The 25,489-nt window shown below is 47.0% G+C and overlaps 1 protein-coding gene and 1 long non-coding RNA gene across 4 annotated transcripts in view; one reads left to right on the top strand and one right to left on the bottom strand.

Annotated features, from left to right (window-relative positions):
• The first annotated feature begins 4,067 nt into the window (after positions 1-4,067).
• Positions 4,068-6,299, top strand: LOC127547048 (uncharacterized). Its single transcript, XR_007950056.1, has 2 exons — positions 4,068-4,541; positions 5,072-6,299. It is a non-coding gene; the product is annotated as an uncharacterized LOC127547048 (long non-coding RNA).
• An 11,427-nt stretch (positions 6,300-17,726) lies between these two features.
• Positions 17,727-25,489, bottom strand: part of LMX1B (LIM homeobox transcription factor 1 beta) — a 172,960-nt gene continuing 165,197 nt past the window's right edge. Inside the window, exons 7-8 of one of the 3 annotated variants that reach the window (XM_051979660.1) lie at positions 23,645-23,814; positions 17,727-22,811 (exon numbers count right to left, since the gene is read on the bottom strand). In XM_051979660.1, coding sequence (XP_051835620.1) covers positions 22,654-22,811; positions 23,645-23,814 — 328 coding nt within the window. In that variant the 3' untranslated portion in view covers positions 17,727-22,653. Of the gene's footprint in view, positions 22,812-23,623; positions 23,815-25,489 lie in introns of all 3 variants that reach the window. The other 2 variants (XM_051979661.1, XM_051979662.1) reach the window with 2 other exon arrangements.

Here is a 25,489-nt window from a genome sequence, read left to right as displayed (position 1 = left end):
AATATCTTATTTTCCCCATTCTTGTCTTTTCCCACTTAAAAACAATTTTTAACATTCTTTTATCAAATTTTGAGTTTCAAATTCTCCCCTTCTTCCCTTTTTCTTTCATTGAAAAGGCAAGCAATTTGATAAATCATTTCTCATCTATCTCATGAGTATCTTTTACATTCATCCCTTTCTTTTTCCATTGCTATTATTACTCCACTATAAGCACTCCTTATAACCATGGCAAAGCCTCCTGAGAGATTTCCTTGCCTGTTCTATTCATTTTCTTTTCAAGCCTAGTTTTCATATTACTGCCAAAATGATCTGTGTTGGCTCAGGGTAAGAAGCCCTGCGTTCAGATCTTCTTTTCCATCCTATATGTGTGACCTTGGGTAAGTAACAACTTCCCTTGGCTTCAATGAGGGCCCTTCCAGCTTTAATCTAATAACCCCTCTTATGCATGGATATGATCATGTCACCCTCTGCCTTTATAATTTGGGTCCCTACTGTTGAGTGAATCAAATTCAAATTACTCTGCCTAGAATTCAAGTCCTTCCACAGTCTGGTAACACCCTATTTTCCAGCCTTTAAATTCTTTCCTCTGAGCATGTAAGGTTCAAACCAAACTGGACAGCTTTTTGTCTCCCCGCATTCACCACTCTTTGCCAACTTTTTGAGGATCTAGTTTTCTCCACTCAGAATGTCCTCCCTATCTTGAAAATGCAAGGAAACTTAACTAGGTGATTTATGTTCCTTTGTAATTCATAATATGAAACTCCTTTTAAATGCTTCCTCTAGGAAGCATTTTCTGATTTCTTCAGTCTACAATGACCTTCCTTCTCTGGAGCTCACCGTAACATTTTATTTGCATTTCTTCAATGTACTTATCATGAAAATATTTGTGTTACAAGAGACAAAGTAGAAACTGGTCTCCTAATCTCTGCCTGCCTCAGTCTGTTCATCTATAAAAGGGGATAACAATAGTACTTACCTTCCAGAGATTTTGTGAAGATAAAATGCAATAATATTTGTAAAGTGCTTTGCAAATCTGCTCTATGACCCTCACAACTCTTTGAGACTTGAAGGTATATTCTGCTTTGATAGATGAAGTTTAACACTTGGAAAGCTCTGCAGTTGCAAAGTCACAAGTCTGGTATAAAAAACAACGATGTAAGTAAATAAATACATCTCTGTAGGTGCTTATCAGAAGGTAACTTCTTTAATGCAGGATCTTTACGACAATACTTTGTATTTCTCCTGGCATTAAGCACAGGACTTTTTACAGACTAGGTAAATATTGCAGGACAGCACAGTGAATTGCTTGTCTCATTGGTTCCTAGACGGATCCTAGGAAGAATGACTGGCCGCCTGGGAGGGACTGTGATCTTTTGGCTCAGATGTGAAAACAAGGGGGGAGTCTTGGTTTAACGATGGCCGGCTTGTCCCAAGCACAAACACCCCTGACAACTTCTCCTATCCACGATCTGTTGGGAGCCAGGCCTGTGGCGCTCCCCGTAAGCTCTCAGAGCGGGGAGGTCTCTTTACCCGGGAGATCATAGAACACTGTACTGTACAGAGTCACTGTTGAGGAGATCTAAGAACTTGAGTGTTGGAGCTGAAAGAAGCGAGAGAAACTGGGGCCCAGAGTGATAGAGGGGACGTGGGAGTTTCTGGGCTACGGGTTGGATGTCTGTCCAGAGTAACGGAGCTGACCCCCACCACCACCTTTGTATTAGACGTATCAGTTCTCCCTTGAAACGCATTTCCTTCGGTGGGAGGAGAGCATCATCCAAGTCAGGAAACCCGCGAGAGATTGGGGGCGGGAAGGGGGGGAGGGATAGGAGGCTGGGGGTGAAAGGAGCATGACCTAGGGGCTGTGGGAGGGGCAGACTGGGGAGAAGCCGAAGGAGGTGGGGGTGGGGAGGGACGAGGGCCAAAGGAGTTAGAGGTGGGTGGGAAGAGGTATCCCAGCCTCCCTCCCTGCGGCTGTACCGCGCTGTTTGTTAGCAAACACGCCCTAATCCAGCCGATTTCCTTGCTGCGGATGGAGGAAGGGCTGGAGCAACCTACCGAGCCTGGGGAGGGGGTGAAGGCTGCGGCTGAGGAAAAAGCCCGGGGTACATGGAGGGTTGTGGGCTGCGGCTGAGGCTGGGACCCGGGTGAGGGGTGGGACTGGGGTGCAGGCAGGGACCCGTGCCGGCTGTTGCTGGATGCTCCATCTTAGTGCCTAAGGGACTGGTCCCTTCTTGCCCACACCTTCAGGCCAGCGTGACGGACGGAAAGGAGCCAGGAGCCTCGGGGAGCTCCCAAGCTTGCTGGAGGAGAGGAGACGTGGGCACGAAGCCGGGTGGTGCCTTTTCCCCTTCGGCTACCAGTGACCGACAAAACCGAGCCGGTCGCAGCCCGGTCCTGCCCCACCGCCACCCCCTGTCCTCAACCCCGCCCTCTCCCCTGCTCTGCCCCCGCCGCCGCCCGCGAGCGGAAACTGTGAGAGTGCAGTCCCCTGGCCTCCAAAGCCCGGGCTCTGGCCCCTTGGAGCAATTACCCCGAGGCTCCCAGTGGCGGCAGAGGTTGGGAAATCGGCGGGAAAGGCCTCTACTCCCTCCGCGCTCCATCCAGGGAAGACCCTGGGCCACAGACGAGCCTTCAGTCTGCGCTTCCGGGGAGTGCGCCAGAAACGGCGGGCAGGTGCCCGGCGTCGGCCTTCCTTGCCCCGGGACGGGAGGCCCATAGCTAGGAGGGCCTCCCCCTCACACACATGCGCAGCCACACGCACGAGGCTCCCCGGGAGGGGGGAAGGCTTCCCTCCCCAGCAGAGCGGCCGGCCTCGTCTGCGGGATGCGGACAAGTCCTAACCCAAGGCCGCCGAGGTCGCCATGGCAATGGGACAGTCCATGGCTGCTCTCTTCGCTGGCGGGTGGCTCCTCCTAATCCTCATTTAGGAGGCCTGCTCTAAAAAGGAAAAACTTTCCCCAACATCATTCAGCGAGCTTTTAATATAGCTGAGCTAAAGGAAAGGGCGAAGAACTTGGAGTCAGGAGATGCTTTCAGATTCAAGTTCGGTGCCTCCCGAGCTGTGTAACCGCGTATCCATCACCCGTCTGATCTCTGAGGTGCAATTGCGTTATCTCTAAAATGGGAATAATCTGCGAACGACCTGTCTCGCGGCTTTCTGAGGGAAGGCTTACGGTGATAAGATCTTTCACAATGATAAGTGATAACACACAACTGGGAGAAATGAACCGGGGGGAAGGAGACTAGGGGCCAAGAATTCAGCTGGAATTTTAACGTGGATCAGGCGAATTCGTACTGGCCCCCTGGCAGGACGCGGTGGGCAAGGAGCGCAGCTGCCTACCAGGCTTCCTCAAAGATGGCAAAGCCTTCGCGGACCTTCCCGAGTCCGGACAAGAGCTGGGTCCCGGGTCTCAGAGCTGCTCCCGGGGTCTCTATTCACACACTCGTGGAGTTCAGTCTAGGACAAGGGCAGCAGCGAGTGACTAAACAGCAGGCACGTGTGCTGGCGAGAGGGGCGAGTCTCACTTAATCTGGGGTTTGGCAAAGGACTCCGAGAAGGGTGAGAAAAGGATTAACATCCTGCCCCCCTTCACACAGTTTCAAGGAACCCGGTACCCGCTCCCCTCCCCCACCTCGGGGCAGACACGCGAGAACTTGTCCCTTCAAAGGATTGGGGGATGCAGGAAGCGGGGAAGGAGTATTTAAGCCTCCTCAAGGGGAGTCCAAGCTTGAGCTTGCTGGGCGAGAAGGGGAGCTCGCCTCTGGACAGGGAGGAGAGGCTCCTCTCCCCACAGGGCTTCATAAAATGCTTAAGGGACAGCATATTGCTTAAGGTGCTGGTCACACAAGTAGTAAGTATTGATGGTGGGCTAGTCATTTAATTTCAAAACCTCAATTTCCTCCTCTGTAAAATGGTGAAAAATAATTCTGACAACAGTCTCTAGCTGATGGGATTGTGAGGAAAGTGCATTGTTTTAACCTTAAAAGGCTGGGGAAATGATACTCATTGTTATGCTGCGCATACAAATCATTTATCTGATTTCATCCTCTAGAAACTCCTACTCCTGTGAGAGGTGGGGGAAGGATTACCACAGTCATTTCCCTCAGGAAACTGAGGCTCACAGAGGACGAACCACTTGCCCAAGATCAAACAACTGACATGGCAAGACAGAGGCCCTCAGAAGGTCTGAGCCGCACAAGCTCACTCCATGCGGCTCCCAACCTGAGTCAGGACTGACCTCCAAATGCAGTGGGTGGGGGAAGCTAAGCCGGGGCTGCTTCCAGTGCACTCCTGCCGGCCTTAGTCTTCTCTCTTTGAAGTCTCTGAAGAAGCAATGTGAGGACTTGTCCAAAAGCACCTTCGGGGCACCTGAACTGGTTCTCCAGGATGCTGTGGGAGCCTTTTCCACAGGGCTTTCTGGAGGCTTAGGTGACTCCTTCAGACGGAGACAGCCGTCCTAAAAATTGGTCACAGACTCTTGGTCTTCTGCCTAGAAGGATTCAGAGGGAACTAAGAACCACCTCCTACAGGCTGCCAGAGGGTGGGTCAGCCAGCCTTTGCTGAGACACTCCCTTTCCTTTCATCTTGGTCCCCCACTGATGGAATCCTGATTCCAGCCCCAGCTCTCCAGCCGGGGAGAAATGCCCCCTCATTCATTCCCTCCTCCGTCCCTGGCCAGTGACACTCCTCCCCTTTTCCTTCTCTGTCCTCCTCCTTACTCACCCCCCTGCCTCCGCTGCCACATTTTTCAGTGACGGGAGCTCAAACCTTTTCCTGTCAGGAGTGGCGCCCCCGGCCCCCCAGCTGCTCCAGCCCCTCTGGCCCAGGCGAGGCAGGCGAGGAACATGGCTCAGGAATGCGGGGAGCGCTTTGAAGCAGGGCAGGGGGGTGGGGGTGGGTAGGGAACTAGGTCCACAGCCTAAATGCTCATAAGGCCTCCGGGCTAGGATGGGGGAAAAGAGTCCTTGGCCCCCAAGGTGATGAGTCTTCAGTAGTCTCCTTGTCATAATCGGTGGGAATTTATGCTGGGTATTAGATGTTTATACTAGATTCTTGGATCTATCCCCATAGGGCACCTAAATGACTACACTAGGTGACAGAGGATCTAAACTGGTTCCCAGATCTGCCTACCATTTGCATCCCAACATGTCTATGCTGAAGTGCTTCCATCCTTTCCCAAGTCATAAAAGCAGCCTCCACTCCCATGCCACTCCTTCGGGACCACGGGAGGAACCCACCTAGCCCCCAAGACCCCAGAAAGATTCCTTTATCTCCTCAGGCCCATCGGCCCACAGGGCAGCAGCCCTTCCCAAGGTCCCAAGGGCCACAGAAGGTGCGCTCTGGTCCTGCTTCCTAAAGCTGTCTGCCTGCTCCTGGCTCCCCGGGAGATCTTTGAGGAACAGGAATTGCTGCTCCAGTGCTCGAATGTGGCTCTACAGCTTACTTCTGACTTTTCTTTGGGATCCTAGATGAGGGGAAAACCTTGAGCCATAGTTTCTGCCCTACTAGGAGTGCGGATTTGTCCCTGCCTCTATCAATCCCCTTGCTCCCATATCTTCTCAAGATTGGTCAGAAGGGACTGGGAATATTTTACAACTCCAAAAGCTACAGTGAGCTTTTCTCCTCTGACACAATCTCCAGTTCTGTCCGTCTAAATGACCATCTTCATGTGGTTAAAAAGGAAAAAAATACTCATCTCATGCTCAACTTTGGTTATGGGACTTTCTACATGTACCTAGAATGAGCCTCAAAACCAGACATCTTATTGATGGACCTGATTAGAATTCTTTCCATGTTGGTAAGAGGGTCCAGAGCTGTTCTGGCTGAGGACCCTCTCCATGCCATGATAAGGCATCAGGAAGGGCAACAGACACGGGAAAAACCCAACCTCAATTCCTCTGGAGCTGGGATGCATAGAATGAAATAGCAGTTAAGTACCTAAGAAATTCTAAGAGTTCAAAGGCAGGCTTGGACTTACACATCTGGAGCTAGAAGAGAACAAGTGGTTTGTTGGACTTTGGCAAACCTAAGGTTTCCTAAAAGCCTTTTGCACCATTTCTTTCCTTTGCCTAAAGGAGGCCAGGAGATAGTGAGTGGAGGAAGGTATATTCAGTTGGAGTTAGCACTAGTTTATACAATGAACCAATGGCCCTCAGATCCAGTTTGCTGTGCTCCAGAAACTAGAAATAATGTTCTAGGAAACAGGAGTTTTTAACATAGGACACATGAGAAGATGGCATATTAAAATGATTGAATATTATTGTAATGTAAGAACGAATAAAAATGACATTCAAAGAAATTTGGCAAGATTTATGTGAATTGAAGGATGAAATTAGCAGAACTAAAAAAGAAAGGGAAAGAAACAAGCATTATCTATGATGTATCAGACCCTCTGCTATGTGCTTTTTACATGTATTATCTCATTTTTTTCTTCACAACAATGCTGCAAGGTAGATGCTTTATTATCCCTATTTTGCAGTTGAGAAAATGGAGGCTAAATGACTCAGTGTCATCCAGCTAGTCAGAATTTGAACTCAGACTCCAGGTCCTGGCACCCTACTAGTAATAGTTTACCACTATACTACTAGCTATTTTTTGAAAAAAACATTATTTTATAGCCACAATATGCAAAGGAAAATAACTTTGCAAAACCAAATTATTATTTTGTTTTTTATTATTATAAGGACCTATCATAACTTCACAAGAATGGTGCTGAAATATGCCTTCCATTTCTTGACAAAAATGGCCAGAAGGTGCAAGATAAGATATCTATTTTCAATGATGACCAATATATTAGAAAGGATAACTTCTATTTGAGGGTGGGATTTAATGAGTAGTGACAGAGAAACATACAAAGACAGAAGAGAAAATTAATAAAATATTTAGAAATGCACATAAGAAAACAAGAAGTTCCAAAAAAGAACATATATAGTGATTTTGTTTCTGCCTTGTTAAATATACAAGCTTTCAAAACAAACTATATAAGAAGTTCGTGTTTTCATATAGAGGCCATTTTTTTTCATTCTTCATATACTGAAAGATTCGTTTTAATTGCCTAGTTCATAATCAAAAAAATTTTAATGGATTATTAGAACTGGTCAGAATCTAAAATATATAGAATGTTAGACCAATCCAACCCTCTTATTTCTGTGCCCAATAAATGTAGAATGATTTGCTCAAGATCACATAGTAAAGAGCAGACTTGGGATTTGAATCCATGCCTTTAAACTCCTTTGCTTTAAAACAACAATAAAACAATTACAATGATGTGTTTCTGGAATTAACCCATGGAATCTACAGTCCCTAAATATGGTGCAGTCATTGGAAATTGGATTAGATTTTGGCCCCAGAGAATAGCACCATGACCAATTAATTGATAGACATCTAGGAAGGCAGATTTCCATTCTGTTAAAGGGAAAACTTCCTAACAAGTAGGGGGTGATTCTAGATATAGATGGTCTAGCTTTATTTTTATTTGCTTTCCAAAGTTATTGTTTTCTAGTTTGAAAACTCATTGTCATTTCCATTCTATCTCAATAGCAATAGTTCACATTTTTAGGCAATCATACCTGTCATTTGAGCCTTCATTTTTACATATTCATCTCTCATTCTGCATTGTTTAGGTGTGGGCAAAATCCCAAACTATATTAAAATGTAATTGAGTGACATTTAACAAAATAAACAAAATATCCTTGCAGTATACATAAAAATAAAAAAGTAGTTCCTGACCCATATCTGTGTTCCAATACAAGATCTTAGGTGGCTTTTACCCAAGAATTCTTTGATCCTCCCGAGAGAGTGGCAGTGATTCCAGGGTCCAGGAAAGATGAGAAAAACAGCAGTTGTGGCAGCAATGTTTCTATTGGGAATGGGAATGTTGAGGACAGTAATGATGAGAGAATAGCATTGTTTGAGGGAAGAGACAGGTGGGAAAAGGAATAGACAGCAAAAGAGAGAAAAATGCTATTTATTGTCTTCAGAAATGGCAAAATATTGTTATGTCTGTGGAAGAATGGAAACGTTATCTTTTTCAGTCATGTCCAACTCTTCATAACTTTTCTTTTGGGTTTTCTTTGCAAAGATACTGCAAAGAATGTTTGTCATTTCCTTCTCCAGCTCATTTTACAAATGAGGAAACAGAGGCAAATAGGGTTAAGTGACTTTCCCAGAGTCACACAGCTAGTAAGTGTCTGAGGTCATGTTTTAACTCGAGCAGATGAGACCTCCTGACTCCGGGCCTGGAGCTCTGTCCACTTTCCTAGATATGCCAGGTGTATAAATGCTCAAATATTGAAATGGTTCTGTGATCTCATTGATATATTTCTTTCAGTTAACCCAACTCATTCTCATTCAAAAGGAACAGAATAGGTAAAAGAGACTTTAGAGAATCATTGGGTATTAAGAAGCTGTAATTTGTAAATTTGTAATTTGTTTGAGCAAATCCAGCAACAGTCTGAGCAGGAAGCATGGTGAAGAGTGTTTAAGTAAGGATCAGCAGAAGGAAAAACATATCAGTGATATTATCATAGTAGATATAATCAGAAGTGTCAGAGTTGCATGCTGCTGGCAACAATCTCTAGTACAGGCAAAAATCCCAAACTATATTAAAATGTAATTGAGTGACATTTAACAAAATAAATAAAAAATAGAATATAACATAGATAACATCAATATGTGGTTATATATATTATATTTATATAGTTTAGTAGCTTCCATTTCTATTTGAGTTGGACTCCACTGGTACAGATCATCTGGCTGGAAGGAAGTATTAAACAAAAAATTGGGGGAAAAGTCTCCAAACTGGCATGGAGGTACAATATTTGAGAGATGAGAAGGTTCAGAAGTATCCAAACAGTTGCTGCAGTTTTATCTTCCCAAAATAAAGCAATTGATAAATTCTTGATTAGTGTAAAAGTATTTCTTTTAATGGAAGGTCCAGGTAGCTCAATTCATTCAGTCAGAAATACAAATTGCTCATGAATGAGTCCTTAATCAATGTGAGAAGAATAATGTGCTCAGGTCATTGAATCAAGAGAGATGAGATGACACAGGGAATATCTCATGATTTGCTAAAAGAGTTAAAAAAAAAAAAGAACCCAGAAAGCTAGAATGGAACTAGTGATGCAGTAAAGAAACAGACTTTTGAAGAGAAAAAGAGAGAAGTGAGCTTCTCTCCACCCCACTTCCCCAACCCTCATTGACTAATGAACTTTAGAAGGTCAGGAGAAGCAGAAGTTCCTCTTCTTTTAGTAACAGTGTCCACCAGAAGCAGTAGCAATGTTCTTGAAGTAGTAATAGCTGATGGCAGGATTTGTGTCATTAGCTGAGAGATACTGAGGACGACTAGAAACAAGAAAAAGGGGCAGCTTCAGCGCAAAAGCACTGAGATTTGGAGACCACTAGAGATTTATACCTAAGATGAATGTCCACATAGGAAGAAAAGAATTTCCAGCCAGAAGATACAAGTTGCACTTGATCCTCATTATTCACAGATTCTATGTTTGTAAATTCACTTACCCACTAAAATTCATTTGTAAGCCCCAGATCAGTACTTGAGGCTTTTTTGCAGTTGTTGACACCTACACACAGAGTGTCTAACACACATATAGTAACAAAAATTTTGAGTTGCCCAATGTACATGTTCCCAACTAAGATCTAACAAAGTGACGTTCTGCCTTCTTGTTTTAGCTTTCATATCATAAACAAGTATTCTATTTCCATCTATTTAGTGCCACATTTAACATAGATAGAGGCAGAAGGCATCTGAACAATAGATGAGGCTGAGAGAAGAGGGAGCCCATGACAAATGGCCTTTTTCTATAAAATATGAGGTATGGATCTCATTTTTAAAAATAGCTTTTTATTTACAAGTTATATGCATGGGTAATTTTACAGCATTGACAATTGCCAAACCTTTTGTTTATGGATCTCATTTGAGGGAGTGGAGTGAGAGAGTGACTTGGGAGGTTTGAGAAGGGATGAAATGATTTGGAAGCGGTACTGTGAAGAAAGGGATAGTGAGTTAATAAGAGAAATGTTGTAGGATTGCCTAGCTTCAGAGAGGGTCCGCTTGGATCTGTATAATGTAAATTTGCCTAGCTTGTGGGGGATTTTGCTATTTAAAATAGTCCTCAAGCATAGTGCGGAAGTGCTCTCTAGTATTCTTTAGCACAAGAAAGCTGTGATGTGCCTCGTAGAGAAAACACATTAGATGAGCTTTATATGATGCTATTGGCTGTGAGTTCAATATTAATCAATCAACAATTCCATTCCATTCATCCCATTTCCTCTAACAGATTCTTCCTCTCTGGCATCCTCACTCTTTCCTCTTTTTTCAGTTTCTCCATGTCTACTAACTCAGGTCTTCCTGTTTACAAACATTCTCATGTCTCCTCCATCCTGAAAAAAAATCCTTTGTTACTTGCATGCCCTCTAAATAGAATGCTGTATCTTTTCTGCCCTGGAACTAAACTCCTCCCAAAGGCCATGGACCGCTCAATCTCCTTCTGACATCCCTCAAAAGCTACTAGTGATCTCTTACTTGCTGACTGCAATGGCCTTGTCTCAATCCTCGTTTTCCTTGATCTCTCTGTGGCCTTTGACACTGCTGATCGCTGTCTTGATACTCACTTCTCCTTAGGTTCCAGGGACATCGCTGTTTGCTGGATCTCCTCCTACCTGCCTGACGGCTCCTTCTCTGTCTTCTTTCAGATTGCTTCCTCTATATTATTTCACATGGTGATCATGTCAACTTCCCTGGATTTAATTACCATCTCTGTGCTGATGATTCTCAGATTTAGCTATTCTTTCCTAACCTCTCTGCTGACCTCCAATCTTTCATTTCAGCTCCTTTCAGATTGAATATGCAGCAGACATTTTGAGCTTGAAATGCTCCTAAATCCTCCCCACTCCCTACCTTCTCCATTACTCTACAGGGCAACACCATCCTCCCCGCTCCTCAGGCTTACAAATAAGCATCATCTTTGATTCCTCCCTATTTCTCACTTCCCCACAGCCAATCCATTGCCAATATCTGTCCATTTCTCCTCTGCAGCATCTCTTGAATACAGCGCTTCTGTTCTCTGAGGATGTATAACTTTGGAGTGGGTCCTTTTTCTTAATTCTTGGGCTACTGCTGCTTGTCTCAAGTCTCTTCTCACTCCAATCCATTCTCCATTCAACCACCAGTGATTTTCCTGAAATGTAGGTCAAATCATGTCATTTCTCTACACCATAAACTCCAGAGGCTCCCTATTGCTTCTGGGATCAGATATAAAAGATACTATTCAGCGTTCAGTCGTTCATGACCTAGCTTCCTCCTACCCCCTTTCTTATGCCTTATGTACCTTAGTACATAGTTTACCTTATAGCTACTCTTCAGTTCACCAACTCTGATCTCTTTACTGTTCTATGAACAGAATACTCTCTTTCTCTGGCCATTTTCCACTAGACATGGTCACCATGTCTAGAATGGTCTTCCTCCTCGTCTCTCCCTACTGGGTTTCCTGACTTCCTAAAATCTTCATTTTCTACAGGAAGCCTTTCCCAACCTCTCTTCTGCTGGAGACTTCCCTCTTAACTAGTTCCTATTTATCTTTTATTGACTGGCTGGCAGAATGATTGCCTATATGCACTCCTCATTACCAGTTTGCTCTAAGTTTGAGTCCAGTCATCCCCAGAGACTTTGTGTATGTACATCTGAGGGGAGGAAGTAAATTGTTTCTGTGAAAATAGTCCTTGTTATCCTTGCTTAGAAACTATCATTTCTAGATGGTTTCAATAAAACTGAAAGCTGGAAAGACTGGTAGAGTAAAGTAAATAAAATAAGGAAAATAATTTATGACATCAGCACTGTAAAAAAAAAAAAAAAACCCAACCAGATAAGAATTTTGATCAATGAAATGACCAACCATGATTCCAGAGGACCAATGATAAAACATATCACCCATCTCCTAATAAAGATTATAGACCAGAATAGCGAATGGCTTTTTAAAAAATATGGATGACTTAGGAAGTCCTTTTGCTTAATTATGTATATTTGTTATAAAAGCTTTTTAAAAACTTTTTTCTATTGGGAGGAGGAAAGGAAGGAAGAGAAAATGTATTTTTGCTAACAAAATTGAAATTTGATTTTAAAAATAAGATACTCTTTGTATAATCTAATTAAATTTGGTTGATTATCATCAGGAAGCATCCTGGTGGGAATTCTGAGTGACAATACTGGAAAACCCCATAGCTCCTCAGTTGCCCCTAAAACCTTAGGGGAATCCACAAACTGTCAGTGAGAACTTGGGATAGGAGGATCTAGGATTCATTGCTACATATATGTAAATGATAATTTTATCTTCAAAAGATGGAAGGTTAGACAAGGGAATTTTTATTTTGAATCTCATTTATACCATCAAAGACAAACCTAGTTGTATAGAAATGATGGAAATTTGGAATTGGAATTGGAATTGATGGAAACTTTGTAAAATTTTCTTTATGGAATTTGAAATAAGTCAATAGAAAAGTTGGACATAAACTAGTGTGCTCCCTAGATTTTAGAAAAGAAAAATTCAAAACTTTCAGAGAGAAAATTAATTGAATTCATTAGTCTAATATTCTGTAAGAGAAGGTGATTGAGGTGAAATGGGAAATATTTAAGAATGGGATTCTAAAGGCATAAGCAAAAATTATTCTGAGGAGGAGGAAAAGGGTAGAGCTACCTAAAGAAATGGATATTACTGCCCTATGTTGATGAACCTATATTTCATAAATACAAGTATAAAAGAGGGAAGAAAGGACCATTAGCTAAGGATGAATATTGAAAACTATGCTAACAGTCAGTTCTATAACAAAAGTGTCAGGACCCGGAAAGCTCAGGAAGAGTAGAGGCAACCAATGCAAGTGAGGGTCAGAAGGCTGCTGCCTGGGATAGATGGTATAATATACAACTGGTGACGAGAAGAAAACTAGCTGTATTGCCAGCCTCCCATTTTGTTCCAGTTTTTTTCCGGTAATAAAATATTCTTTGAACTGGGAAAAAGAATAAGAGCATAGATTTAAATCTAGAAGGGAATTTAGAGGTGAATGTAGCTCACCATTCATTTTACAGATGAGGAAATTAAAGTGTGGGGAAATTAACTGATTTGTCCAAGAATAACACAGGTTAGGAAGTATCAGAGGTGGGATTTGAATTCAGGTCCTCTGACTCCCAAGACAGAGATCTTTCTGTTGTACCACTGGGCTTCAAAGATTAACAGAGTTAAAATTGAAGATAAATGAGATAATTAGAAATTGCTCTCAATGAATTCAAATTATCAGGCCCAGAGAAACTACACTCCAGGGTCCTGAAAGAATTGGAGGATGTGATTTGCAGGATATTATTGATGAATTTTGAAATCTTGGATATTGACAGAGATGTTACAGACCTGGAGCAAATATCCTGGTTTTAAACAACAAAAAGGAAGAAAATAGAGGTCTACAAATTATAGACCAATGAGTTTTGGTTTTAAATAGTTTTTAAAAACCATTATTTAAGGAATGGTTTGGGAGTATTTAGAAACGGTAGCAATGATCATGAAAAGCCACCATAGCTTTACAAAAGCTGGTCATTTGCCTTTTTGTATCAGAGTAATTAGATTGGTAGATCAGGGGAATGCTGAAGACAGTGTGTGCTGAAATTTCTGGAAAGCATTTGATAATCTCCCATGTTTTCCTTGAGAACAAGTTGACTTAATATTGACGTCTAGATATTATAGTAAGGATTTGGAACTGATTGGATCCGACTTAGAGAGTACTAATTGTTTGGCCACTTTTCAATTTCCTTTGCTGATTGATCAACCATCTTTTGTCCTCTAAAGCTATATCCTTTCTTCTATTTTCTTTCTATGAGCTTTCTCTTAGTCATCTCATCTCCAGTCCTATGAGTTTAATTATCATCTACCTCCCAATCTCCTTTTCCAGTCCTCTCCTTCCAAATTTCTGTTTGGATAATAGAATAATAATTCCAGAACTGAAAGAAATCTTGGAAGTTGTCTAAATCCATTTTCCTCATCTTAGACTTTTAAGAAACTGAGACCAAGAGAGGTGAGGTTAAGGGACTTGACCAGAGGTGTGAGTTGAACCCAAGTTTTCATTTTTTCTTCTCAAACCACTAGCACTTCACTTTAGATCCTTATCTCCCGTTCTCTCCCTCTCTCCAATCTCTGCTAGAAGCTGCTCCAATAACCTTGCCAAAGCTCAGTGACCACATCATTCACCCCTCTGCCCGGCAGTCCCTTCTTTTTTCTGGTATAGAATTCAATCCCCTTGACTTGGCATTCAGGCCTTTCACAGCCAGAGCCAGCCTGCCTTCTTTCCCGTTGCTCCCTTTCATACCCTCCGTGCTCCTAGCAGGTGAGACGCCTCTGCTGGTCCCTGAGCTTAGACACGCTGCATCTCCTGCTGCCGTTTTCTCCCAGGCTCTCCTCCACATGTCTGGAATACGGTCCCTTATCCCATCTATCTTCCATAATGCATATTATCTTTCAGGGTTCAACTCGGGGCTCCCTCCACCATGAAGTCCTCTCTGATTCCCCAGTTAAAAATGTTCTCTTCCTCTTCAAATCTCCCTTCACACATTCTCTCTGGGTCTTCCCTTCCTCCTCTTTGTTTCCCTGCCTCTTATTCTCGAAGTGAAAAGGCTTGTTTATAATAGCCATTTAATGCATGGCTTTTGATTGCTCTGAAGCTGCAGGATGGAAGACTGGCATTTGGGGAGGAGTGAAGGGATCTGTGTCAGCTCCCCCCGTGCCAGGTGTCTTAGGGTAGGGATTCTTTTTGTGTATGGACTGGAGCGGGCGGCATTGAGATCCCTTCCGGCTCTCACATTCTGTAAGTCTATGGTCATTGTTCTGTCCCGCCCCACGATGGAGAGTTATTTTCTCTCCTCCAGTGTCTGAGTTATGGTCTTTCCCCCTGCTATGACAGTCCTTCTATCCTCCTCCAAATCTTCCTAGTGAAGAAGTTAGGTCGGTCCCTCGTGACTGGGAGCTGTTCTTCCTTTCTTTGCTCCCCCTCCAGCCCAGAACCTGTTTTATTCTGTTTATTCTCTCCCCCATCCCAGAATAGTTGTCCCATCCCTCCTCCCTCACCCATGCTGGCTGTTTCCTTCTTTTACCACATCCCCATGATGAGATGTTCTGTCCTGGCACCCTCAGAAATGGTTCTGGCAGCTCCCACCCGTTCCACAGTGGGGTTGTTCTCTCCATCCTCATCGCTCCCCAGCCTGTCACAGAGCCGTTCATCTCCCACAGTGGGAAGTTGTTCTGTCCTTCTCTCACCCCCAAATATTATGGAAAAGTGTCCTGTCCTCCTCCAGAACAGGGAGCTTATGCCCTCTTCTCCAGAGGGAGAACTTCTCCGGTTCTCTCATCTTCTGCAGCTTCCCTGCCGGAAAGTCGCTCTGCTCACTTCCTTCATCTGTGATGGAGAACTCTCCGACTTCTCCACATCCTCACTCCCAACACCATTTTGGAGATTTCTTTTTCTTTTTCTTTTAACAGCGTGGTTTCTCCTACTCATTTTGGGTGTTTTTCTTTCGTTTCCCTTGAAAGCACACTCACACACTCTCACACACACACACTCTCACACATATACACACACCTCAACTACTTCTACACTTCAGCGGCCTATTCTGAGGCAATAGGTGGGACAAGGAAAGGAAAGGGAGGAGGAGAGGGGAGGAAGAAACGGGCTGGGGGTCTCACAACTTCTGGGGGTCCAGAAGCAGAGCTGCCTGGGGGGGGCAGAAGCAGGACTGCCCAGGGGGCCCAATGCTGCAATGTGACCAATGCAGGTCACAGGTGATGGTGCCATAAGCAGCCAGGGAAGTTCCTGAGTGCTCCTGTCACGAAGGGAGGAGTGCTCTGGGTCTGGTTCGGAAAAACTAGGCCGGCGGAGGGTCGCTTCCCCAGAGCCCTCGGCACTGCTTCAGGAGCCCACCCACCTTCAATAGTAGCCGTGGACGCTACGGGAGAAGCTGCCGTGTTACTTGTTCTTCTTGTGATGATGGAAACCTTAGTGAGCAGCCCCTGTCAGGCAGTGGATCACAGGTGACCCTGCCAGGGGAAGGAGTAGGAGCCCACTTGTAATGGAGATCCTGGGAAGACCCTCCATACCCTTGGGAAATGGGAGATTCTTTGAGCTTTGGAGATTTTTGATTTTTCATGATGAAGGCCTGCTCTATTCTCTCTCCCACCCCCACCCCACAACACAATGATAGAGAATTCTGGTCTTCCTGACTGAGACACTCTTTTTGTCGGCCCCCACCCCGACTTCCCAATCAGAAGAGCAAGATGCGTGTACAGGTTGGTTTATTTACAAATATACTGAAGTGTTGTCTTTTTTCCATTTTCTTTTTTTCTTTTTGTGGGGAGAAGCGAGAGGTTATGAGCTTGAGGGCCAGGAGGCCCAGACACTGTTACCCGGCTGGACTGGGAGGACCAGGGGTTGGAATGGGAGAAGGAAGGGGACATGGAGGGAGAGAGTGGCAAAAGGACGTTGTAAACGCTAATAAATAACTTAACAATGACGAGTTATTAAATAAAAATGTCAGCCTATGCACACCAGAGAGGGGAATGGGGAGCAAGGCTTTAGGGTAGGGGGTTTGGGCAGTGAGATTCTGTACAAGTTAAACAACAGCGTCACCTCAGCTACAAGGTTCACAGGAACACCTGAGACACAGAGACAGAAGGACAGAAGGATAAAGGAACAGATGGCTATGAGAGAAAGAGTGACAGAGATGGAGACAGGCGCAGAAAAAAGGAAAGAGAAAAATGAGAGCCAAGGAGAAGGGAAAAGATGGGCACAGCCACAGGACACAGCAAGGCGGCCTCCCGAAAATCAGAGTTCCCGAAGTCCTAGGTAACTGAGCCCCTTTGCAGTCACTGACTAAGCCCTGTCTGTGAGTCCGTCTGTGCATGGGAAGGGGCGTGTGTGATGTTGTTTAAGCATGGGCATGTGTGCTCGTGGATGGGTATTCCTGCCCTCACAGCCATGGTGTGTCTGTCCCTCCTCCAGGAGTCTCAGACCGCCGCCCCAGGCAGTGAGGCTGCTCCCCTTTCCCTGGGCCTGGGAGGAGAGGTGGGCAGAACCGTGGTGGGGGGTGGTCAGGGAGGTACTGAGAGGGGCCTGGGTCTGAGCATCAGAGGCAAGGGGGGCATGAGGTGGGTCAAGTGAGAAGCAAGGCAAGAGGGCGCAGTCGCTCCAACTTCCCTTCCCCTTCCTCCCTAGGAACACGACGGACACTGGCCACCCCAGTCTCCACCGGGCAGGGCTCGATGACCAGCTACTCGGGGCCTCAGGAGGTGTCAGTTAGTGAAAGTACAAAGTAGATCCCTAAGGCACCAGCGGCCTTCTGGAGGTGTGGGAGCCGCTTCCAGAGCCACTACCCTACCGTCCTTCCTAAAGTTCCCGCTCCTCCATGGGGACACGGGAGGAGGAAGAAACAGCAAGTGGCTTTCCCCACCTAGTCCCAGGTCTGTGTCAAGGTGCTAGAGACGGACAAAATGAGGTCCAGGCTCCACTCCCCCTCCGCTCCCTCTGCCACCCCTCCTCAGTGCAGACGCCCGACTTCCCCAGTGCCCCCCACACTGGCCAGGTGCATTTCTCTCTGTGCCCCCCAGTCCCCTCTGCACCCCACCTGTCCTAACTCCCCTGCTCTCAAGGCCTACTAAATCCCACCTCCCCGTCCCCACAAAGTCTTCCCTGACCTTCCCTGACCACTCCCGTCCTCTCCTCATCGCACAGCTCACCAAGACTCCCCATCTTGTAATCCTTTCCTAGAGGGTGGTCTTGCTTTCCCAACTAGGCCATGCACCTGTAAGGGCAAAAACCTGACTCTCCATCCCCTGAAATAGCCATGGAAATGCTGAGCCTATATTAGGTGATCATTAGACACCATAATGATGGGTGGAAAAGGCACTGGAGTTTGAGGCGGGAGACATGGGTCTACTTACTACCAACTAGGTATCTGATCTTGGGCAAATTCTCAGCATCTTCCTCAGTAAATGGGGAATGCTGAGCCAGGAGGCTGAGGGAGCTCTTCTTCTGACCACACTTTGATTCTCATCCATGGATGAGGGGAGCAGGACTGAGCCCAAATTTGGGCAAGAGTGAGACCCTTAGCTGTCCCCCTCTCCCATGGACTCTGAGATTACTTGTGGGCTGTGCCCCTGAGCAGAGGCTGAAGAGAAGGTAAGGTGCCCTTGCCCAGGTCACAGGCTGCCTGCTCATTGGTAAAGTGAGGGAGTTGGACCACTTAACCCCTAAAGTCCTAAATGTTATCTCAGGGAGCATTCTGATGTCCTTGCCGAGTTTCCTCTAGTTTATATTCCAAAAATATAAAAGTGACTCCAGGCTCCAGAACAGATTTGATCTGGCAAACCCTCGAGGCAGGGTGAGTAGCTAACAAAGAAAGCTAAGATACTTTGAAGACAAAAATTATTTCAATGAGGGAGAAAAGAAGAAATCATCCAGAGACCAATGTGGATGAATAGGGAATTCATACACTACCTTACATTAAAAAAAATCTGTATAGGAGATAGAAGTGTGATACTCTTAATAGTTTGGTGCTGAGAACGAAGGCAAAAGCGTAACACTGTTGGGTAGGAACAGGATCCCAAGCCTTAAAGCCCCAAATGAGCTGAAGCTGCTGGCGAAAGCAGAGGAGAACAGAAAAAGAGTAAGGGCTTTCTAAAAAGCTGTATTGGGAGCATGAAGATTCGGGATGGGATGGGAACCAAGTCTGCTCAGGAAAGAATGATGGGGACAGATGACAAAGACAGAGCAGAGCTTGCCTTACTGCTTTTTTCTCACCAAGAATAATGACCTAGAGTTTGACAAAAATGGTTATCAGGGAGTTGGAACTGAAGAAAAGCATGCTGGTCAGACTCCTTAGCTATAAAATGAAATTGCAAAAACAGTGCAATTATGGGGGCCAAACTTAGCTCTAGAAAAACAAATGCACTTTCTCTCCTTAGCTGAACTGGGAAGATTATGGAAGAAACAAGCATTTATTAAGCACCTATTATGTGCCAGGAGCTGTGCTAAGTTAGATAATATAAATATTTCATTTGTCCTAAAGACAGCCCTGAGAGGTAGGTGCTGTAATACCCATTTTATAGTAGAGGCAGACAGGGGTGAGAAGTGGCTTGCTCAAGACCACACAGTTAAATATTTGTGGCTAGATTTGAACTCAAGTTTTCCAGATTCCAGGCTCAGCTACAGTAAATACTGTTAGAATAGGTTGATAAATTAATTAGTTCTAGAGAATTGCTTTTTCCCTTCTCTCTTTTATTCCTTGTTTCAAAGCCTGGCTTATTGTGTAAGGAAGTAAGGAAGGACATATTCAGAAATGAAGGTGATATAAAACCAAAGATAACACTAATTTTTAAAAAGAATTATCTTGCTGCTCTCCTTGGGTTCAAATTATGAGACCCAGAAGATCTACATTTTAGGATTCTTGGAGATAGAATTATTGAGTCATTGTTGATTTTTTAAAAATCTTGATGAGAAAGCTACACAGGCCTGGAAATAAGCAAATATTTCCCTTTTTTAGGGAAAAGGTTAGGATCTGTTTAATTCTAGGGCAGTAATCTTAAATTTAATTGCTGGCCAAATTTTAGAATATATTACTAAAAAATTGGTCCACGAGCCACTAAAAAAATTAAGTACTATGAAGGCAAGAACTGTTTCTTTCTTTCTTTGTATCCCCAATGCTTAGGATAATATACTATAGGTGCATAATGCTTGAATTGAGCTTTTAGAAAAGGAATCAGCAAGGACTTATCAAAAATAGATCATATCTGACTCACTTCACTTTCTTTTCTTTGTTTTACAGGGATAGTAGATGGGTGGATCAAGAAAATGCTACAGGTATACTGTACTTGGATTTCCCCCAAAACATTTGATAAAAGATTGGATGCTAGTAAACTGGTTGAATAACAAAACCCAAAGAATCCTCACTAATGGATGTCAGCCTGAAGAGAGGTCCCTAGTCGAATATTCTTGAGCTCTGTCCTTGGTCCCATGCCATTTGCTGTTTTTATCAATGATCTGAATCAGTCAATAGAAAAGAAAGCTGCCATAACTGGGAGGGAGAGGTAAGCCTGTAACCCAGAATCAATATCCAAAAAATAAAAAATAAAAAATTCAAAAACCTAGAACATTGAGTCAAATCTAATAAAATTAAATTTAATAGAAATGTAAAGTTCTTTTTGGGGGTAAAAAAAAATCCAAGTGGCTGTGTGTGTGTGTGTGTGTGTGTGTGTGTAAAAATGGTGGGGTTTGGTTTATTGGACTCTTGGACAATATGGCTAAATTCATTCTGAGGCTGCATATAGAGAAGCCCATTGGTTGAAAAAAGAGGGAGGAGGCCATAGCCTCTGCTGTGGCCAGACTGGACACGGGCATTGGGTCTGGTTCAGAATGCCCTCTTTTAGGAGAGTCACTGACAAGCAAATTTAGAGAACAGTGCACAGGATGCTGAGGGGCTGGAGGTCATGCCAGGTAAGGGTCCACTCAGAGAACAGGTGATATTTAGTCTGAAGAAGGCTTGGGGAAGGGGAAGAAGAAGGGAATACAATTGCCATTTTCAAGTACTTGGAGTGCTCTCACTGGAAGAGGAATTAGATTCTCCTGTTTGGCAATAGAACTAAGAGCAATGGGCAGAAATTGCAAAGAGGAAAATTTAAAGAAAAAATTCCTAATTAGGAGGTAGTGAAGTGGGGAATTCCGAAAGGAGTTGGACTAGAGGTCCTTTGACGTCCCTCCCAGTTCTGAGGTTCTGTGTCCCAGACCTCTCCCTGTCCCCCGGGTTTCTCCCTAAAGAACGTGCCCCTTTCTTTGTCCTGGCTCATTCTTCTCTGCCCACGTTGGGTAGGCTAGAATACCCAAGCCACAGGATTTACTCCTTCCTTCTCTAGCACTCTCTCCCGCCAGGCTGGAAGAATTCAGTGAAAAAAGTGACTGCTACTGCCTCGAGAGCCCCGGACCGGCCCTCCCTGGCCCAGATCAGACAGACAGAGAGGCTGATGGGAGCGCGCTGTGTCTGAGCCCTGAGAGGCCCTTCGCACTGCCGGGAGTCCCGGATTCCCCTCCCTGCTGGGGGGAGAAAGGTGGGCTGTGAGGGTGAGGTCATGGTTCTCTCTTTGCAGCTCCCAGGTCCTTCCCAGCTGGGATACTCCTCCCCAGGGGCCCGGAGCCTGGTTGCAGGTTTGTACACTGGGGAAGCGGGGGCAGGACCGAGGAAAAGAAGGAGGACTGCAGGGAGAAGGGAAGTTGGAGGAAAAGCTCCCTTTGGAGGGAGCCGTCCAGGCCCTCCATCCCCTCGGCCCGGCCTCAGGTAGCCTCGGCCACTCCTGCCTCCTGCATCCTGTCCTGCAGCTCTGCCCATACACGGACAAGTCCCCGGGACCCCTACCCCCTCCCTAACCCCGGGGGGTTGAGGAGGGGGTGCCAGGAAAGTCTAGGCCCCAGGGACCACTCCCCCCCAAATGGCCGTGTTGCTGCTCATGTCTGGGCCCGGTTCCTCCTCTGTAAGAAGGCACCGGCCGGACTAGGTTCCTTAGCTTTGTTCTAACACTCTAGCCCTGGTGCAGAGGCGTGCCAGTGCCTAAGGCACACGCTGTCCCCTCGGGAAACGAGGCCGGCTTCTTCAAGGGGGGAAGGGGAGGGGAGGGGAGGGAAATGCACCTGGGAAATGCCCCTCTCCCAGCTCCGTCCTGCCCCCGAGGGGCAGCTTTACAGGACCCAGAGCCAGAGGGTCTCGAAGGGAAACCCAGAGCCAGGGGAGGGGTCGCCGAAGGGAAACCCAGATCCAGGGGGTCTCGAAGGGAAACCCAGAGCCAGGGGGTCTCGAAGGGAAACCCTGAGCCAGGGGGTCTCGAAGGGAAACCCTGAGCCAGGGGGTCTCGAAGGGAAACCCAGAGCCAGACTCCTCGGGCCCAGCGCCCACCTCCGTCCTGGCCAGGCCTGACCCCGGCAGGGGAGGCGAGGAGGAAGGAGAGAGGGGAAAGCGAGCCGCGGCACAGAGACGGTCACTTCTCACAGGCTGACTGGCAACTTGTCCACAAGGAAGAGTTCTGGGGCATGCAGTGAGGGGCGGGGCCTCTGCCGGGGAAGGGGTGCTCCGGGGGCAGGGCCCTTGCTGGGGGGCAGGGCCGCGGCGGGTGTCGTTCATGAGGGGAGGGGGTTTAAAAAAATATATCGAATTTAAGCTTCCAAAAAAAGACTGGGAACAGGAGGACGAGGACGACCGGGAGGAGGAAGAGGAAGCCCCCTGGGAGGGGCAGAGGGGAGTGTTGTGGGGAGGCAGAGGGGCGGGAGGCCAGGCTGTCCAAGTGCCCTGCCGGGGTTCCTTGGGGTGGTAGGTCTCCATCAGCAACAAAAGCCCCGGGCCCAGGCTTCTGCGGGCATGTGTTCGGGCGCCCGCTGGGAGCCGCGGGAGTCGGGCTGCACCGCGGGCCTCCTGGGCTGGGCCAGGAGCTGCCGGAGCCACAGCGGCTGGGAGGGGCCCGGCCAGGACAGCGGGGAGGGCGGGCACCGTATGGCTGTGAGTCCGACTGGGCAGCGCGGCTGGCCTGCCCACCTCCTCGACCCTCCGGCCAGCCCTGGGGCTCCGTTCTCTCTCAGGAGGCGAAGTAGGAACTCTGCATGGAGTAGAGCCTGTCGATGGGGTTTCCTACTCGCGCCTGGAGGGAGCCCACGTCGGAGGAGCCCAGGAAACAGTCGCTCAGACTCGTTAAGGAGGTATCACTGTCAATGTCGTGGAAAATGGAGTCGTTTCCTGAGGAGCAGACACTGGGTCAGAGCCCTGGCCCTTGGCCCGGGGCCCCTCCCCAGCAAGCACAGAACCACAGGACCCGGCACCCCCTCTGCGCCGAGGTGGGGAAAAGGAGGGGCCGGGGCTGCCCCCAGGCTCCGACCCCGCGGGCCTGCAGCTGCCTGGCACAGGTGCTCACACCCCTCTCACCCCCACGAACCCCTCTTGTATCTCCTCCTGGCCTCTGGCCTCTGAAATGGCCTGTCCCGCCTCCCAACAAGGGTCCCCCCCAAGACGCCTCCCAAGAGCCGGGTTCAAGCCTCCAGCCCCGAGGAAGCCCCCAAAGCCTGGTGCCGGGAAGGCCCGCGCAGGGCACAGGATGATGGGGGGCAGGGCCAGGCCGCATTTGCCACCCTCAGGAGGAGACTGGGGCAGGGATAAAGGGGGCCGGTCCCCTGGCACTTCCTGACTCTTGCCCCACCCCAGGGGGTGGGAGAAGTACGGGGTGGCCCCGGGGTCCTTTTCCTGAGCCCAGCCACAGAGCGCTTCAGGATGCTGCACCGGCTGCAAGCCCCCAAACCCTTCTCTTCCAAAGATCTAGAGAGCGGCTGGAGACTCGAGCAGAAGGGCCAAAAGGGAGGATTTCGGGGCCCAGAACCCTAAGGTTTTAGGGTATAAGGCACAAAGAAAGGGGTGGGGGAGGGCCCTGATGGGGAAATGAAGGCACTAGGGGCGGGTGGTCTCTGGGGACCCCCGGAGAAGGAGGACAAGGGGCCTGGGGCCCTGTGGGGGCTGGGGTACCCTGGGGCCATGGGGCAGTGGGGCTGGTGGCTTACCATAGGGGTTCATGTGGTCACCTGGCATTTGAGGAGGTGTAAGGCCCTGCTGGAAAGGGTCGCTGCTACCGTAGGTGTTCTGTTCCATGGCGACGATGGGCTGTTGGGGTGGGGCCAGTGGTGTGTACGACGCCATCATTCCTTCCATTCGATTAGACAGGACCTCTGTAGGGACAGGAGAAGGTCCTTCACTGCCCTCCCCCATCCCCAGACATCCCCAGGGCTGGGCAAGAAGCAACTCACTGTCAGCAAGAAGCCAGGGGAGAATGCTGAGGCATTTAAACAGCGCCCGCTCCCTGGGGGCACGGAGGGTCTGACTTCCCACGTCCAGCATCCAGGCGCTTCTTATTTGGGGGGCCCTCTCCAGGGGCGCAATTCAGGGAGGACAGAGAGGGGAGATGGCCATCTCCCGAGAGCAGCCCCACCCTCTCCCCGAGGACAAGAGCTTCGGCTCCTTTCTCAGAACTGTGTGACAAGGAAGTTTCCCTGACCCTGGGGACGGGAATCTCAGAGGTGGAAGGCACCTCGGGTCCCATCTTTACTTAAGCAGCGCGCCTCTGCGACCCCTCGGAGAAGCATCTGTCTGGCCTCCGCTGGCCCGGAGAGCTCCCAGGGACGGGGTTCCCTTTGGCCCAGGGAACTCTGCTTGGTGATTTCCCTTATTTGGAGCTAAATCCCTCACAACTACTGCCCCCGGCCTAGTTCTACTTTCTGGGACCAAGAAGTCTAATCTCTCTTGGGAAAGCCCTTCAGCTCCTCGAAGCTGCTTGTAATGCCCCTTATAAATCTAACTGATTCTCAGTTGGCCGTCTCCAGTCCTGGCAGCCTCTTCTGGACGGGCCCCGGCCTGCCAATGTTTCTTCTAAAACGGGACCCGGCGCGGAGCACAGCACTCCAGCTAGGGCCTAACCGGGCAGAAGGCTTTCCTTTCCCTCCTTCTGGATGCCACCGGCCCCCCACCCCCATTTTTATTAAGGTAGCCTGTCACAGAAGCTTCCTCAGATGCTGCATTATATTATTGACTTACAGTAATTTTGCAGTCTATTAAAACTCCCAGATCTTTTTCAAGGAAAATATTGTCCATCTAGGTCTTCCTTGCCCACTCCATCCCATCCTTAGGTGGTTTATTACTTGGATCCAAGTGTAGGATTTTACATTTATCCTGATTAAATTCACCTTATCATATTTAGCCATCCTTCAAGTCCGGATAGTGTGGACCACTTTACAAGCCTCTCCCTGCTCCCCCCCAGGGAACATCAAAATATCCCCCCTCAGCTCTGAATATCACCGAACCAATCAGGAAAGGAAAGGACAAAGAGCATTGAGTTTGGACTCTCTGGGGTCAGGGCTTGAATTCTAGCTTTGCTACTTGCTAGCTATGGATCCAGGAAGGTTTTTTCCTTCTCTGGGTCCCATTTTCTTCAAAAATAAAATAGATCACTGGAGTTTAATGAGATCATGGATTCTCAACCTTTTTAATATGATTCCTCCTTTAACAATCTCATGAAACCCTTCCAATAATGTTTTTAAATGCACAGGATTTTTTAAAATTATACTGAAATCATTTTTTAAAAATTTAAAACAAATTCATAAACCTTGGGTTAAGAGGCACTGGATTATATGATTTCTAGCATTCCTTCCAACATTAAGTCCTTAAATCTTATGTTCACTTCTGAGTTTGGGGCTGGGTCCCAAACACCCTTAATACTTTTTAAAAGACAGCTACTGTGGATCCTATTCAGGAGCCTTATCTTTTTAAGCTCCCTAATATTCTCAGTGCATACCTCCTTTCAGGAGAGGGGCTGCCGAGCAGACTCTAAGCTGGACAGAAGTGACCTGCAATTTATCTTCTTGTTTCTAGGGACT

This window comes from Antechinus flavipes, chromosome 2 (assembly GCF_016432865.1).
Source record: "Antechinus flavipes isolate AdamAnt ecotype Samford, QLD, Australia chromosome 2, AdamAnt_v2, whole genome shotgun sequence".
NCBI classification, from domain to species: domain Eukaryota; kingdom Metazoa; phylum Chordata; class Mammalia; order Dasyuromorphia; family Dasyuridae; genus Antechinus; species Antechinus flavipes.
Note: the sequence above shows the minus strand (reverse complement) of the source record. Positions and strands in the feature narration are given on the sequence as shown.